We start from the raw sequence: 18,259 nt of genomic DNA, 5'->3' as shown, positions 1-18,259 counted from the left end.
TGCAAATCATTTATTTATTTATTGTATGGCTATGAAGAAGCAATATTCACAAATCTCAATTATTTGATGTTTCTTACTATATTCTAATAGTGAATTCTTTGCAGCGGTTATTTAAAAAGGGGAAATTTGGTTGCATATTAATAACGTGTGTGTGTGTGTGAGAGAGAGAGACTGGTGTTGCATAAAATTACTATATTATTTATCTTTGGAAACCAAAATGCAAAACCAAGGGTTTAGAAATTGTCCATGTTGTAATGTTAAATATATAATGTTAAATGTTATTTAACATATTTTAATGTTACATTTGTTTAGTTTGCTAAATTAGGATACATTACATTGTATAGTGCAGTATAGTCTACAAACAATGATTCATGTTACAGTTACAGAGCTTTTTTTTTTTTTTAATTTAAAAAAAAAATGTGATCAAGTCCAGGAAATTTCTAAAATGAGTATACTGGTTTACAAACCCTCATTAGAGATGACTGACTGGAGTACCGCAGCAAAAAGTGAGCACATTTAATTAAAAAAAAGTGGGCATTGATTAATTTCCCCTTGTAAGTACATTATTTCCTCTTGATTATATTAAAAAAAAAAAAAAAAAAAAAAGCTGTGAAAATTTGGCTGATGGAAACCTTGTTTTCTGAAACATTACAAAATACGTCCAAACCGGTGACTTTAAATAAACATGACATGGGAAAAGTTCAACTGAATCAACATGTGGCAACTAAACCATTCAAGGTTTTTGTCACCAGAGGTGCTATCTACTATCAAAGAATTTTGAAATATTTAATCAGAAATTTTACACATATATTGGTTGTCAGAAAGTTTTATTTTATTTTTTTCATTTGACAGGCACAATACACAATAACACTGTTGTACAATTGTGAGCTGCAGATGCTCTATTTGCTAGCTATAATAGCTAATTTGCAGCATGTGTCCCTAGTTAGACTTTTACTAAAACCGTAAGAAAGTTTTTTTTTTTAACTCTTTGATGCATGGTGTCAACTACATTGGACAGATCTTTAAAGTGACCTTTCTCCCTTTTTCATAATTATATATGAATGTCTTCTTTATATTTCTGTCTACTTATGAACTGTACATTGGATTACGTTAGAAACATCAGACTTTTAAGACAGTCACCTTTAAATTTCGTAATTTAAAGAAAAAATATTTACAAAAAAAAATATTTACAAAAATCTTCCTGCCTTTATCCGGAATGCAGAATCCCTGGCAATATTCAAAAGACAGCTGAAAACTCATCTCTTTCGTGAGCACTTAACCTCATCTTAAAAAAAAAAAAAAAAAAAAATTATACCTATCCTTTCATTTCCTCTAACCCCTCTCTATTGTAGCTTATGATACTCTGAGCATTACCTAAGACTTGTATTGTGAGCACTTTTTGTGTCTATTTGCCTCGTCATGACGACACGCTTGTTGTATTCCTCACTTGTAAGTCGCTTTGGATAAAAGCGTCTGCCAAATGAGTAAATGTAAATGTAAAATGTAAAAAAGTTTTAACTCAACTCATGGTTGATGCTGTGTGAATCTTGGGCTGATTTTTGACTGCATCTGTAATTTCAGAGAAATCACAGATAAATCATTAGCTTTTGTGGGAGAGAACAGATGGCAGATGAAGGCTATGCAAGGATTTTAAAAATTGCTGATTATCTGATTAAATGCATGTAGCCTATCTTTCTTTTATTATTATTATTATTATTATTAATATTTTATATATTTTATTGTCTGCCTGCTATTATAATGAGAAAAAATAAAAATCTAGATTTTTTCCCCCCTCATTATATAGGCCTACATCAATATCACTTTGTTAAGGAAACCAAGCTAGCTGTCACATGCATCAGGACATTGTCACAAGAGATAAAGTCCACTTGCATAGGTCAGCTATATAATGAAGATTGATTTTAACCAAAAATATCCCCAGATATGTTCACCGGAGCACTCCGGTGAAAGCAAGTCATAATGGAAGTAGGCTAGTCCAGGCCATTGCATGTTTACTCTTCTACCATGTGAGAACTGGGAACAATATTCAGCACCTCTTCCTTTTCAGCTATATTACTCAAATCGATTGCAGCTTACGTTTTTCTCCCGTGTTTCTCATTTAGACTACAAAGTCTGCTAGCTACTTTTATTTCCACTATTATTATTTCATTTAGCCTAACTTATAATGACTTATATATAATTACAACTGACTTTGTTTAAATATACTTTCCCGTTTTAATGTATAAAATATTTGTTTCAGAGTTTCAGATGTAGCCGCACGGTAAATATCTTTGTGTGATGTCATATTCCTGCGACGTTTTGGGGTCTGTGTACATTTAGGATTCTAAGAGGTTAGCTTTGCATCTATGCACTTAAATGGGTTTGGTATTTAAACTCTCTAATCATTTATCACAGTCCGACGGTGTGAGTACGGATTTCCCCCCCAAAACTAATTCTGTCTTGTAATGCGGGTACGTCGCATAAATGACTTTACTACGACCAGCAGTATTTGCTTGAGAAGAGCTAGTGGCGGCTAACGTAATTTATGCGGAATGCGCATCCATTGCGGATGTGGTGCAGAATATATGCGCATTGCTGCGACACAGGTAATTTTGGCCTTTACATTTAAGATATTCCCTTAATTAAACAATTAGTTAAATGTGATTCCAACTATATTATCCATGCATTCTTTGTTTTTATTTCTCGCCCGCTCTTCTGTAACCTCGGACTTTTTCTCGTCATTGCCAGATTTGTTGTCAATTAGGAGAGCTCTCAGATATCTGCATGTAATTAATGATTCAAATACATAATGTCAAACATAACAGAATATCAGATCTCCGAGTTTCGCTTTTGGACGAAAGCCACAGGTTTTTGTTAGGTACAAGATACAAACAACAAAATATCGCAAAAATTGCACAAAATTAGTGTAAATGCACATAAACTCTTTATAAAATGACACGTTAACCAATTGCCGTTCCGTAGTTAGTATCTATTTTCTGTAGTTGTGTATTACTGAGCCCATTATCAAGGCTGTCCTTGTTAGACATTACAATGAAGCAATGAATGCCTTGCCATGGAACAGCATGGTGGCTTTTTACCCTCCTTGTGAATGGCACGCTGTCCACCAGTCACATTGGTGTGTCTGTAAACCACAACATATCCATGACTGAATACTACGAGGAGGGAGGGTTGCTGTATGAGCACTCACCTCCCATGCACATCAAAGTGGAGTCTCCAGAGGGTCCCTTCGGAGGCGGGGTCTCAGAGGATGGTTTCCCAAGGGAAGATGATGACTCAGAAGCCAGTTGTGACCACCAGAATGGTGGGTTGCCTAGCAGCCTGCCCTTTAACGTTGTGGTTGTGCATCCCAACATAGTCGCACCTGGAATGTCTTCAGATGAACTCATCCCAATTGAGCAAAGTAAGTCTTAGATGATAGGAAGTGTTTAATAATATGTGATTTTACTTTACTGAAATATTACTTCTAACATTACAGTAATATTTAAAGGTGCACTCTGTAATTTCCCCACTCATTATTAAAGTTTTACAAATATAGAAATTAATAATACATTTAATAAATGTGCACAATTATGTACACTCACATAAGATGAGGACTCTAATCATGTTAGTAGCCTAATAAAAGTGGTTTTAATTAACATGGAGCAGGTCAACATGTTGAGATCACACTACTCAATTCAAGTCATCTTTATTTATATAGCAGTTTATACACTGCAGATTGTTTAATAGCAGCTTTACAATGATCGACAGGAAAATAATAATTCAGTTATGCAAACAGAGTTCAAAAAAAGTGTCATTGTTCAGCTGAAGTCAGTTCAGTGTTGATTCAGTTCCATTATAAATATCATAAAATATTAAATTAGGCTATAAAGCAGCTCTGCAGAAAACAGTGATGTCATCATCCAGCTCAGTTCAGTTCTCATCTGATAGTGTCGGTTTAGTCAGATCAATAATATTGTTGAATATTAAGTGTCCCCAACTAAGCAAGCCAGAGGCGACAGTGGCAAGGAACCCAAACTCCTTAAGGTGATGGAATGGAGAAAAAAAAACCTTGGGAGAAACCAGGCTTAGTCGGGAGGCCAGATCTCCGAATAAACATGGTGTGGTTTAATTCCAGGCTGCATCACAATTCAGAAAACAGATTGTGGATTGGTATTGTTCAAAATATTTCATCCAGGTCCTTCTGCTTAAAGATCAGATTCATCATGCTGGTATGGAGACGAAGCTGACCATTGGGGTCTGTGCAGAGGACTTTTCTGGTTCTCGTGGTCTTTGCTGAGGACCTGTGCTGATGGCCATGTGTCGATGAGGTCTTCACAGGGGATTATCTAGTTGACATGGTATCTGCTGACATTCATGGCTGTGTTGTGGTCGCTTCTAGATGTTGGTCCACCATCTGGTCTGGATACGGCCTGGATCTGACTGACTACGGTAACCTCAGGATAAGGATGAGACAGACAGACTAATATTAGCGTAGATGCCATTCTTCTTACGATGTAAGAAGAACATTGGATGTTGTGGGAAGTGTTCCCAGTTCCGGTTGACCTACTTTATGCAGCCTAAGAATCCTTTTACGGACTCGAACTTATAGAAATGTGATAGTGTGTTTTGTGTTTTCTAGGTCAAAGAGGTGCATTTTTAATCTAGATTTAAACTGACAGAGTGTGTCTGCCTCATAAACAACGCTAGGAAGACTGTTCCAGAGTTTGGGTGCTAAATAGGAAAAGGATCTACCGCCTGCAGTCAATTTTGACATTCTAGGTATTATCAACTGGACAGAATTTTGAGGCCGCAATAGACGTGAAGGATTATAATGCGTTAAGAGCTCGCTCAAGTACTGAGGAGCTCAACCATTCAGGGCTTTGTAAGTAATCAACAAGATTTTAAATTGTATGCTGTGTTTAATAGGGAGCCTGTGCAGTGTTGACAGAATCAGGCTAATATACTTATACTTCCTGGTTCTATTAAGAACTCTAGCTGCTGTGTTTTGGACTAGCTGGAGATTGTTTGGGCAACCACCCAGTAGAGCATTACAATAATGTAGCCTTGAGGTCATGAATGCATGAACTAACCTTTATACATTTGTCATTGAGAGCATATTTCGTAGTTTAGATATGTTTTTAAGATGGAAAAATGCAGTTTTACAAATACTAGAAATGTGGCTTTCAAATGAAAGACTGTCATCAAATAACACCCAGGAACAAAGAAATGTGCAGCCATCAAGCGTTGGTTATTATGTGTGGAGGTTTTTGGTCCAATAATTAAAACCTGTTTTTTCCCCCCCCAGAATTTAGTAGAAGGACATTTCTAGTCATCCATTTTTTTTATTTCAACTATGCATTCCGTTAGTTTTGTGAATTGGTATATTTCATCAGGCCATGAAAAAATAGAGTTGAGTATCATCAGCGTAACAATGAAAACTAATGCCATGCTTCCTTACGATATCTCCCAAGGGTAGCATGTACCGAGTGAAAAGCAACAGTCCTAGTACTGAGCCTTGCGGTACTCCATCCTGAACTTGTGATCGATATGATACCTCTTCATTTACTGCTACAAATTGATAACGATCAGATAAGTATGATTTAAAACATGCCAGTGCAATTCCACTAATGCCAACATAATTTTTGACCAGAATGTTGTGGTCGATAGTATCAAATGTAACACTAAGGTCCAGTAAGAGTAATGGAGAGATACAACCACCAACATAAGAGCAAATAATTTTTAACATTAATGAAAGCAGTCTCAGTACTATGATACGGTCTAAATCCTGAATGTAAATCTTAGCAGGTGCCATTTTCAGGAACATAGTATTTTTGAAAGAAAAGGGAGATCGAGATCTGTCTGTAATGAACTAATTCTCTAAAATCAAGTTGTTGTTTTTTAATGAGAGGTTTAAAGGGTTAGTTCACCCCAAAATGAAAATTCTGTCATTAATTACTCACCCTCATGTCGTTCCACACCTGTAGGACTTTCGTTCTTCTTCGGAAGATAAATTAAGATCTTTTTGATGACAGAATGCTGTCAGATTTCCTTCCATTGACCGCTTTTTGAAGCGTCAAAAGTGGTAGTTACAAGACGGTCAATGGAAGGAAATCTGACAGCATTCTGTCATCAAAAAGATCTTAATTTGTGTTCCGAAGATGAACGAAAGTCTTACAGGTGTGGAACTACATGAGGGTGAGTAATTAATGACAGAATTTTCATTTTGGGGTGAACTAACCCTTTAATAACAGCCAGCTTGAAAGTTTTTGGTACATATCCAAATGACAATGATGAATTAATAATATTATAAATATATTACTACTCAGTTTATTATAGTAACATTCTGATAATGTAATTTCTACTCTCTGAATAAATAGATCATAGATTACCACAAAAAACATGACACTTTGTGACACTTTTTTTTTTTGCATTTTGCATTTTGAACTAGATTTTTAAATATTTCACCTTTTCATAACCCCAGATATCCTCATCTGCCATTGACCCTTAAAGGTGTCATCAGTAACAGAAAACCTTTGTGTGATGCTGCATTCATGTTTCTATGTGCTAGTATAAGTCCAAAAATACTGTCATATTGATCAGTGCAACATAATCAGTAAATGTACTGAGTGCACCTTTAAATAGAAATGCAAAAGCCTAATTTTGTGTTAAAATAAATCTTGCCTTTGAATTAAAGACAGGGGTGTGTCTTCAGCATTAGCCGCAGGAGGCGTAGGAAAAAGGAAGAGCCGCTTTAGCGGGGCAGAGCTGGAGGTGTTGGTATCAGAGGTGACCCGGTGTGAGGGGGAGCTGTTCGGTCCAGCAGGGAGGCTCCGGCGCAGAGAAAGAGAGCGAATTTGGGCCGGGATACTTGAGCGTGTCAATGCTGTGTCTAGAGTACCACGGACACTAAGAGAAGTGAAGAAACGCTGGGATGACCTGAAAAGACGTAACGGTGGTAGACTGGCTGACGCGAGGCACCGCACCTGCTACCTGCCTTCCAGCAGAGGGGCCGCGATTATGGGAAGGCCAACTCAAGTCAGTCCCAGGCTCCAGCAGTCTCGTCAAAAGCAGAGCACTAGAGTAAAAGCCAGTTTTAGTTGCTTGTCAGACACTGATCCAGGTAACATATTTAGGTTTTGAGTGACCCCACAAATTTGATTCTGTAATAAAGTCTGTTAAGCATGGCAATATTAAATGTTTATATATATATATCTTTCCTCTGTTTCAGTTGCAGTTGGAGATGGTTCTGAAAGAGATGGTTTCGAAAAGGAGGAAGAAGCTGGTGAGCAAGACTGTGATGATGGAGATGATTGTGAGGGTGTGGAGAACAGCATGGAGGATAAACTGGGCTTGGGCCTGGGTCTGGGAATAGTACCACCTCCGACATCAGAACGCTGGCTACCTCCTTCACCCCTTTACAGTGCACCCTTCCTCAACGGGACCCCTCATACAAGCCCAGAACCATCCTTAGGGACCCACCAGGGCCCACTGGAGCCCCCTCCACCACGCACTTCCTGGCTGGAAGATGAACTTCGTGGACTGGGAGAAGCAGCCATGCAGCTTGGAGATCGCATGGAGCAGAACCTGCGCGAGTTTGGAGAAGGCTTCAGAAGCGATATGCGGAAGCTTGTGGCTTCACAAGAGGCACTTACAAGCAGCTTGCAGCAGAATAATGTACTTTTGCAACGTCTGTTGGGTCTACTTGAGATGCAGCATCAGCCGCCTCAGCAGCAAATTCCACAACAGCAACAACAATTACAGCAACCTGCACAGCAGCAACAGCAACAGGAACCTCCACAACAGCAGCCTTATCAGCAATTGTTATTGCCACAGGAACATCCACAGCTAGAGCAGCAAATCCCAGCAACTGTTCCACCACCTCCAGATATTTTAGATGGTACTCGGCACACTGAACCACCGACTGACATAAATGGAGTATCGCAACGGCCACGCCGTGGCAGAACAGTAGACCTCAGACGAAGACGCAGACGTTGATGTTGCCGTGAGATGTGCAAAAATAAACTGTATTCGGTTACAGTAAATGTATTTATTTAAAGCAATGTTTTATAAGGTTAACTAGTTGCAGATTGTGCCATGTCATTGCAGCCACATTTTATGTTATGCCTGTCGCAGATATATAATAAAGTGTATTATATGTACACCAAACAGCTCAAAGCTATATCAAAATTGACTTATGAACTCTTGTTGCTGATAGTAAATTACTAACATTTTATGGATCTGCTTGCTCAAGTTCATATATAATAAGTTTAGAAAAATATTCTCTAGACAGGCCTAAAACTTTTCAGTATTCATGCTGTGGCATGATAAACTTCATAAATTTTTATTCTTTGATTGAGGCACCGCAGATCAGAGCAAAATGACGTTTTACTTTTGCTACTATCACTGTTTAAGAAAATACATCCAAATGCTGTTTTAAAGGACATTGTATTGCATAGAAGTTCCCCAGTTCCATGGAGTAAATGCAGTTATCAGAATTACTGACTAACGTAGAGATCTAAGATTGCCCAGTCACTCTGCATGCAATACAAGATAGCTAAGCTCAAATATACCTTTTTGCTAACTTTTCACCATGTTAACAAAAATAATGTGTACTTGGAAAAAATGTCTGCCTATGAACAAGTTTTAATAAAAGCAATCAATACATTTATCACCTTTTCCTATTATCACAGTCAATTATATATTAAGCAGCACAACTGTTGATACAACATACATGTTTGTCATGTGACACTTAAGTCTGGAGAAATGGCTGCTGAAAATTCAGCTTGGTCATCAGGAATAATATTTTTTTTTAAATTGTAATAACATTTAACAATAGTACTGTTTTTACAATATTTGTGATTTAAAAAAAAAAAATGCAACCTTAGAGCCCCAAATTAATGTTTCTGTATTTTTTCTGTAGATTAACAACCAGTTTACTGAAGAGTCAAAAATTCATTATTCGTTACTAAATATTATCTACGCAAAAAGGATGTGATTCGGTACATGGCTGATCACGGTCTTCAATACATCTGCTAAATTATTAAAACAATCTCTATATGTAAATCTAAGATGCTAATAATTCGGAACCATCAACATTTATCGAAAGGTGTCGCTTTAAATGTAGCCGCAGAGAGCGCATGTGACGTAACACACGCTTCCAATCAATCGCTGGCTTCCATGTTTTTAGGGGTGGAGAAAAGAGAAAGAAATATGTGAAAATGGCTACTGTACAGTCTGAATCCGAACAACCATTAGATAATAAACTCATTAACGGTACACTAGCTGAAAATAAACCTGAACTACAACTTGCATCTGCTACAGTCGCTGATTGTGACGCGGAGGTTTGTGCACAAGGCAGCGACATAAAGGGACCGACAGAGCCTGGTGTTCCGTCTTCACCAAGTGAAAATTCATCTCCACATGGCGCTGCTCTTTCACCACGCAACAAAGATGAATCGGGAATGTCATTTAATTGGAAATCTACGGTGGACAAGGAAAAGACGGATGTGCTTTTCGAAAATAATAACGGTGATCTTGTTTCAGCTGAGCCCGGAACGGATTGCGGGGAGACATCGGATCGTTTGCACAATGAAAACATCGGTAAGTACAACTTTGCATCAAGGGCAGACGATAAATGGCACGCAGCGCTCTCTTGAATATCGCATAGACTTGAACAATTTCACACATAGGCTATATTCACCCGTGGGATCATGCAGAAACGCGTAGAGCGTTTTTTTTTTTTCTTCTTCTTCTTCTTCTTCTTCTTCTTTTTTTTGGGGGGGGACAGCAATTAATTACTCTGTAATTGGCTTGTTCTAACCCAATCAGAAACAAAACTGATTGTTTAACCCTTTCATGCTTGTAGATCAAGATTCGTTTTAGAAAGTTTAATTTAGATAGAATTGCATACAACTCCACAAAAGTTTGTTTAAATATATTTTCCGAGTATCAGTTTTATTGAACTGTCTTTCGTGGAACAAAAACAAACCTCTATAAGAAACAAATCATGTTCATCAGAGCCTTTCTGTCATAATAAAGAGTAAGCCTATATTTTTATTGTGAGTAGAAATTTTGAATAGGCATATCCAGAACATCGGTTACATACCTGCCACTGTCACCTATATTCAGAATGATGCGTAATATGCATAATTTGCAATAGACAAAATATATCTTGTATCTATATAATCAACAACTTTAAATCAATTAATCTCCATTATTTTTATTTGTCATTCGCAATGCTTCATGAGATTGTAGTTCTTTACCTTATTAAAGCTGTTAAGTACACAGTATTGCACCTGATTTTTTTTTAGTCAGATGTTTAAATACTTATTTGCTTCAAATCAAAGTTTGTAATGTTGTGATTCATCTTGTAGCTGGCTGGCTTGGTACATAGCTTATACAGAATGAAACTGACCCTTTTTCACATTTCCAGGGTTCTCAGAATCGGAAGTCATCATAGGTAAACTTCAGAAACTTCCCTGGCTCAAATTTTTCTTTTTGTTAATGTTTTTTTCTGAAGAAAGACAAACATAAATGAAGAAGAAAGCCAAAATATTAAATGTCATGGTTGTATATTTACTCAGTAATCCACTATTTTGTAGAAGGGCGTCAAAATTACAATTCGTGTCATTTGGAGCCAAATTACAAGAGGGTACAAATAACTTTAGAATGATGACCGCATCATGATTTTATTTTTACACAGAGATCAGTAGGTCTATTAGTAAAATCTGTTGACTTTAACAATCTTTGTTGCATTATACTTCAACACTGACAGTTCAAAAATGGGAAAAAGCACTTCTTGTTTTGTTTTGCTTTTGCCTGAAGGTTGCATGTCTGTAACTCAAGAAGTATTAAAGATCTTTTAGTATCCTTTTAGATCTAATTTTTAAGGCCCATGAGTAAATTGGTAAATTGTACACATTTTCAGTGGTCAAAAACCAAATGTGTGTCACTTTGCATATATTTGATACTTTTTTCTTTTAAAAAGGAATATCTGAAGAACAAAGAATGTTGAAAATAGAAATGTATCTTGTTTTCCTCTATCAGTTGCATACAATATGTCTCTCTGAGTGATAAAAATACACTAAAATGGTTAAAGTGAGGCACTTTAATTTATTCTGTGTATTTATAAGAATGTATATTTAAATCAGTTTTGGGGATATTTGGAAGCGATTTTGTTCATTTTAACAGTTTCTGAAGCTACCAAGAGTTCAAATACGCAGTATTGTAACTACATGCTGCCGCACTGACATCCCATTATCTCTGGGATTGAACCATATAGGGCCATAAAAATGAAGATTCCAAAAGAAAAGTTTCACAGTAACAAGAATCTAGAAGGATATTAAGAATCTTTAATACTTTAATATTTGATATAATATTTATGGCACTCAGACAGGCATGTTCTATGCAATTGTGTTGAGGGGAGATACATTTCTAGTTTCAACATATTTGTTCTTCAGATATTCCTCTTCAAAAAGAAAAAAGTATGTATGTATTTGGTTTTTGAAACTGAAAATGTGTACAATTTACTCATGAAGCCACATTGAGATCCCCATATATCTAGAAATTAACCATATTGGGCCTTTAAAATGAAGATACCAAGAGAAAAGTTTAAGAATTAGAATCTAAAAGGATATTAAAATATATTTAATAATACTTCAGTTACAGGCATGCATACTTAATGGCACTTCTTGCGTTTTGTGCCTTTCCCATTTTTGATCCGTTGGTGTATAATGTAACAAAGTTCGCTAAAGTCAACAGATTTTACTAATAGACCAACCAACCAATCTCTGTGTAAAAAATAAAATAATAATGATGCTGTCCTCTTTCTAAAGTCATTTTTACCACCCTGTAATCTGGTTCCAAATCTCAGGTGAAAATTATCAATTTGACCCCCCTCTACAAAATAGTGGATTACTCAGTAAATATTCATCCATGACATTTGATATTTTGGCTTTCTTCTTCATTTATGTATTTCTTTCATCAGAAAGTTTATCAAAATCAAAATGTTTAGCCAGAGACCTTTGGTTAAGTTGACACTGAATGACCCAGCAGTGTTAACCAGTTTTCTCTAATTTAAGGCCAAAGTATAGTGTTAGAAATGTACATTAAAAATTTTAAATATGAAAAAACATTCATTTACAATGTTAATAACTGTGAAAACACATGATCACATTCTGAAAAAAAGAGTCCATGGACGACACTTTTTAAAAACAGAGATAGAGGACATTGGTAGTGTTACCATGTTATGTAGTGTTTTTTTTGTTTTTTTTTTAACATGGCTATATCTCAGTTTTGAATTAAATGTTCAGTTACACAAATGATTGTTTTCTCTAGCAGTGCTTTTGTAGGTTTCAAGCATTTAGGTTTTAAAATTAAATTAAAATAATTTTTTTGCATTTTGTCTAAAGTCTAAAATTCTAGTATAATCTTATTTTATCTATAGCAGCTCTATAACAGATTGAAAACCTCATTAATGTACAATCAGGCATGTGCCAGCTATATATTGTAGGTGGATTTTAGTTGAAAGGTTGATGTGTTCTGTTATATTGTTATCAGCACAAGTGTATTTTTCATGCATGTCAAGTCCGGGCAAGTTACATGTTTTGAATTTTATAAATTTATACAGTATATTAATTACAATATTTGTTGGTCAAACAGTGGTTTACGTTTTACATTTTTGCTGTTTAATTAGTTGTTTTTGTTTTATAATCATTGCACCGAAATAGCTGAAAAGACACACACAAGGTCAGTGTGTATTTAGTTAACTTAATTTAACTTTTTTTCTTGGGCAGTAACGGTGGTAGTACTTAATACCTTTTTAGACTTCTTAGATGATCTACTCCTTTTTAAAAGATTGAAGTCATCTAAATAGGTTTTTACAATTATAAATCTGAGTGACTGCTACCTGTTGTGGTTTTACATCACAAATTACTTCTAATGTTTTCGTTGCTATTACTCCACAGGGCAAGAAAACGACAAAGAAGAAACGGCAGACAAAACTATAGAAAATGTCAGCAAAGATTCAAAGCTTGCTATAGAGGAGGAACACCCAGCAAAACAAGATGAAGAGTCGACAAATGTAAGTGAAGACTCAAAGTCTCATGAAGAGGCAACACAAAGCACAGAAGTGGAGATGGAGGACAAAGGAGATCCCAAAAGCATGGAGGAGGTTAAGGACAACACAGAAGAGAAGGAAGGAGAAGATGAGTCGAAGAGTGACGGGAAAGGATTAGTTGTAAAACGAAGGAAAAGCCGCCTGGAATGCAATGAATGTGGTAAAAAGTTCACTCGCCGGGAAACATACAACCTGCATCGACACTTTCACATGCATCAGGATGAGCAGGCTTCCCTCGTTTGTAAAGAATGTGGCATCACTTTTCAGCATCGAAGTGACCTCATCAAACACCGCAGTATTCATAAAGAAAATAGCCAACCAAGTGTGTCGCATTCAAAACGCTCTACGATGATGTACAAGGAACGGAGGAGATATGTGTGTGAGCATTGCGGTATGTGTTACTCAACAATGATGCGATTAAGGCTTCATGCTTGTGAACAGAACGTGGAGAAGCCTTTTCGCTGCCCTCTGTGCCGCAAAGAGTTCCAGTATAGGGTGTCCATCAATGCCCACATGCAGAGTCACTCATTGGACAGTCCTTATCGATGTCTGGAGTGCAACAAAGGCTTTCATAGTTTGGTGACGCTGCATATCCACCAACGATCCCACGCTTCACTGAAGCCGTATGAGTGTCCAGATTGTAGTATGGTCTTTAAGCATCGCTACGTTATGGAGGACCATCGACGCAGGCACGTGGAAGAAAGAGCACACCTGTGCAAAATCTGTGGGAAGAACTTCAAATACAGCAGCCTTTTGCAACAGCACCAGTATCTCCACACCGGCCGAAAGCCTTACCACTGCTCATACTGTGGAAAAACATTCGCTCTTGCACAAAACATGCGAGCACATTTTCGACAACACAAAAAGATCTCAGCTAGGTCTGAGGCACGTATTACAAACCATAATGTATCTCTTGTGGGGCAAGTTGGTAAAGAGAACGCAAACGTTGAGCAACAGCGCAACTGTCCTCTATGCCCTCAAATCTTTTATAAAGCATCTGAATTAAGAGCACACATGTTAATCCATGAAGCAGAGTATGAAAAGATGAGTAATGGAAAACGATTCGATAAGGTCTATGCATGCCAGTATTGTCCTCTCAAATTCCAGACGGAATCTCTCCTGCAGTCCCATTCACAAACGCATATGACAAACATTTTGGGTATCAACACGACACATATCACAAATCAGGTTAAAGCAGTACTTGAAAAGCAGGATATTGGTATGGATGAGGCGGATATTGACAGTATGTCAGGAGTAGGGGGTTTGGAGAACCAGACGGAGAAGAAACCGTTCAGGTGTCGAGACTGTGGAAAGTGCTTTCGTTATCGTTCAGTGTTAGAGCTCCACATGCGCATACACAACAAGGGTTACCAGTGTCAAGTGTGTAAAAAGTCCTTTAGATTTAGTAGCTATTTGCAGCAGCATTCGATTATCCACACTGGCAAGAAGCCATACAAATGCCCAGACTGTGGTAAGGATTTCGCATTTCATCATAACATGAAAACACACCAGCGGCTGCATCAACAAAAGCCATTTCGCTGCACGCAGTGCCGAAAAGGCTACAGCGATGAGAGTCAGCTTCAGCGGCACATGCTTTCCCATACAGGTGAGAAACCTTACAAGTGTCATCTTTGTGACAAGAGCTTTGCTTTGGCCTACTTGCTCCGAGACCATCTAAACACTCATACAGGGGAGAGACCCCACCGCTGCCAGGAGTGCCATAAGTCATTCCCTTGGCTTAGCAGCTTGCTTGTGCATCAAAAGATTCATGTGCGTAAACGGCAAGGTCAGAGTCACAGTTATCCACTGTCCATACATTCTCAAAGAGGTAGAGTAAGTACCGGCAGGAGAGGAAGGCCAAGGTTAGATCGAGACATTGGAAGGTCGGCATCTCTACCTGGTAGACTCGTACAAGAAACGCTGTTGCCAAATGTGGTTCCCCAACAATCCAGTAGCTTCGATGCAAATAGACCTGAACACATGCAGCTGAGATCGCAGCACTTGCAGACGAGAAATCATTCCCAGCAGGTTCCAATGCAGCAAGAATGGCAGCTACAAATGGCACCTTCAGAAGAGCTGCTGCTCTCTCAGAAGCCCACAAGTTCCTTGGAAGCCCAGCCAACTAATGCAGTGCAGATGCAGTGGTCAGGAAGTCACCTTAAGACTATATTGCCTAAATGTGATGGTCTCCCAGAGCTCATGCACCAGCAGCAACCATCTCAAGCAAATGTACCCATATCAACACAACCTAATCATTACTCCGAGATCAATGTATCTGAAGCAGAGCAAAAGGGCAAGCATCCTTCTCTCTGGGTGAGTACACCAAACTCCACTCTGCAGAAGACCTCTTCAGAATCACAACACCACATGGACAGGCCTTCGCCTCTGGACGTGAAAATACAGTCACCGAGATCCATTCAGGACCCGCAGCAGTCCCAATGGCCAGTACTCTGTGATTCAATGCAAACATCTAATCCAGAGCTGTTCAATAATTCATCAGAAGATGGTAAAGTAACTGCTGACTTAGAAGCACCAACCAGCAACCAAGCTGATAAACTCACTCATGATTTGCAAATGCCAAATTCCTCTGGTCTGGCTAAAACAGAAATGGGTCAGGCTGGTGGTATATTGCTGTCCACTGGTGCTTCCGGTCTACCGAATACTAATCCATGGGGAATGAAAACATCTCTAGAAATGTCTACAACTGTAAGCTTACAAGACATACCTGGAGATGCATTAGAGAAGCAGCAAAACAGACTAATCCAGCATTTGCCACAACAAATGCAGCTACAACAGCAGCTTCTTCAACAGCAACTTCATCAGCCACAACTCCAGGAACAGCCTCAAATACCTCCTACTTGGGTTAGTGCAGCTCCCCCAAACCAGATGGGACCAGTGAACATGCCGTATGCACCAGCTCATTTTCCTCTTGGGGACAGACCTCAAATGTGGGGGTTTCAGGCTGCTCCAGTTGTTTCCCAAGCCCTCGTAAATGGACCAGTTCAACAAGGCCACATCCAACAGCATGTAGCTTTAATTTCTGGCCAGCGGATTCCTCTAAATAAGCCTCCAACTTTTATCTCACCCCCTTTTCCTCCACCTCCACCAGCTCTGAATTTACCTCCACATCCAATGCATTCTGTTGGAAGGCAACTTCCAGGTCCGTTACCACAAGGCATCTTCTTCACCTCACAGAGCAACATTAATGAGATGCCATTAATGCCACAAGTAACAAACTTACCTCAGTATGCCCAACAAACTGATCCACACAAAATGGGGAATAAAATGCCTTTTGCCCCGGATCACCTGTTCCAGTGCATGATATGTGGTTGTTCTTTGCCTGGAGAACTAGAATTACAGATGCATTATATGCAACATGCACAGCGAGATGTCTGAGTTCGATTTTTAGAAATGATATACATACAAAACTACAATAGCTCAGTTTAGACTGTCTCTTTGCTGTTTTATTGTACATTGCTGTTAAGCTGCTGGAGTGTGTCATGAAGATTTAAAATGTATTAATGTTTTTATTCAGTTATTAAATTTTCCAGCTGAACTTATATACTAGTTTCGTGTGCTTTGTTACCCTCGTGCAATAAACCACACAAACCAAATTAACATTGTTAAAATGTTTTTCAAAGAACTGCAGTGTTCGTGTAACTTTTTTACGTTAAATTGCTGAAATTTTACAGAAATGATCTTATGGTCAAAATGGTGGTGTACAAATGTTTTCAGATTAATAAGGAGTTATAAGCCGAAGTTAGTGAACATATCAAGTGAATGAAATTGGCATGCAGTGGTATGCCATACCTTTCTGAAAGTTGTAATTAATTATTTCTCCTTTTTTCTTAAGTTACATTTTTTTTTCACTATTAAACCTTTAGGATCAAAATAAAATAAGACAAAAAAATAAAAAATAATTTTAAATATTAATAAGTTAATGCTTTCGTTTAAACTAATTTGAGGATGTAGGTGAACTGCTTTTTAAAATAGTTGTTTAAATTTATGTAAACATTTAATAAAGTGCATGTATTTCATAAAATAGGCCTGTATAATACCATACACTATGCCAGAGCAATATGGTTATTGTTAAAACTATGTTGAAGTTTCAAGTCATTGAAATGCCTGATTTTTGCTACCTTTATCCAGTGGTTTCAGCTTGATCGAATCAAGTATGTGTCTGGACATGCACATGCATATGTGCCGGGTGGATTGGGGGCCCGCCTCGTGGGATTTCAACCAAGTTAACCTGTTAAAAAATGTTTGCCTTTGGGCCCAGGGCTGACTTGCTACACCACTGGTAGTACTCTTGTGTATGTTGAGTGCTTACGTGTCTAGAATCATTGTCATCTCAAAACTGTTTTATTAAGAATACACACACGTTAGTATCATCATGAGGACTTTACATAGGCGTAATGGTTTTTATAATAAGCTATATCATTATAATACCATTTTTTATCCCCTTACCCTAACCCCACCCCTAAACATAACCCTCACAGAAAACCTTCTGCGTTCTTACATTTTTAATTGTTTAGAATGTTTATTTATTCAGTTGAATTACGGGGACAGCTGTCCTCACAATGTATGGAATAGACACCTGAATAAACACTACAGTGTAAGGCCAACGATAGTTCAACCTACACACGCAAACAAAGAAAGAAAGAGAGAAAGATTATTGACATTGTACAGAATAAAGTATAAACACTAAACATAGTAGTCAACATTTGAAGTGGATCAAAAAAGTTCATCAAAGTTGTCCTAAGAAGAAGGTTTTAGGACAACTTTGATTAAAGGTTTTGATCCACTTCAAATGTTGACTACTGTAGATTAGAAAGAGAGAGAGAGAGCACTGTACAACAGGGCTAAAGGAACACCTTAAGAAAAATGTGCTTTTCACTACTCCCATAGGGTATGATTGCAGAAATATATATATTTTTATTGAACATTGATGGAGCAACAGATTTTGTGTGAAAATAAATCATAAAAGGGATTTGTTTTGTTGAAAGATCTTACAAATGTTTGAGGCCTTTTACCCCATATACAAATACATTAGCTAAAGTAATGTTTTGAATAATATCTAAGTTAATACTTGTTCAAAACAACCACTTTAGCAATGTTTGTACTATTTTCAGATTATTTTGATAA

General features: G+C 37.6%; 1 protein-coding gene across 7 annotated transcripts; it reads left to right on the top strand.

The window, feature by feature from the left end:
* Positions 1-2,281: 2,281 nt before the first annotated feature.
* On the top strand, positions 2,282-16,674 carry LOC127496671 (zinc finger protein 91-like). 7 transcript variants are annotated; one of them, XM_051864334.1, is made up of 6 exons: positions 2,282-3,418; positions 4,209-4,446; positions 5,469-5,590; positions 6,692-7,117; positions 7,226-9,597; positions 12,963-16,674. In XM_051864334.1, exons 5-6 carry the CDS (start codon positions 9,216-9,218, stop codon positions 16,508-16,510), a joined length of 3,930 nt encoding a protein of 1,309 aa, XP_051720294.1. In that variant the 5' UTR covers positions 2,282-3,418; positions 4,209-4,446; positions 5,469-5,590; positions 6,692-7,117; positions 7,226-9,215; the 3' UTR covers positions 16,511-16,674. The 7 variants fall into 7 exon arrangements, with proteins under 7 accessions (XP_051720294.1, XP_051720295.1, XP_051720296.1 ...); XM_051864335.1 differs by lacking the exon at positions 4,209-4,446; XM_051864336.1 differs by lacking the exons at positions 4,209-4,446; positions 5,469-5,590 and having other exon boundaries at positions 6,710-7,117.
* Positions 16,675-18,259: the final 1,585 nt, after the last annotated feature.

This window comes from Ctenopharyngodon idella, chromosome 16, assembly GCF_019924925.1.
Source record: "Ctenopharyngodon idella isolate HZGC_01 chromosome 16, HZGC01, whole genome shotgun sequence".
Classification (NCBI taxonomy): Eukaryota; Metazoa; Chordata; class Actinopteri; order Cypriniformes; family Xenocyprididae; genus Ctenopharyngodon; species Ctenopharyngodon idella.
This window is presented reverse-complemented; position numbering and strand designations above follow the sequence as displayed.

What these genes read in the sequence shown, in the direction of transcription:
- LOC127496671 (XM_051864336.1), top strand. Translation starts at nt 9,216, where the DNA reads ATGGCTACTGTACAGTCTGAATCCGAACAACCATTAGATAATAAACTC. An exon ending in TTTGCACAATGAAAACATCG is followed by an intron (nt 9,598 to 12,962) that starts GTAAGTACAACT and finishes ATTACTCCACAG; the next exon opens with GGCAAGAAAACGACAAAGAA.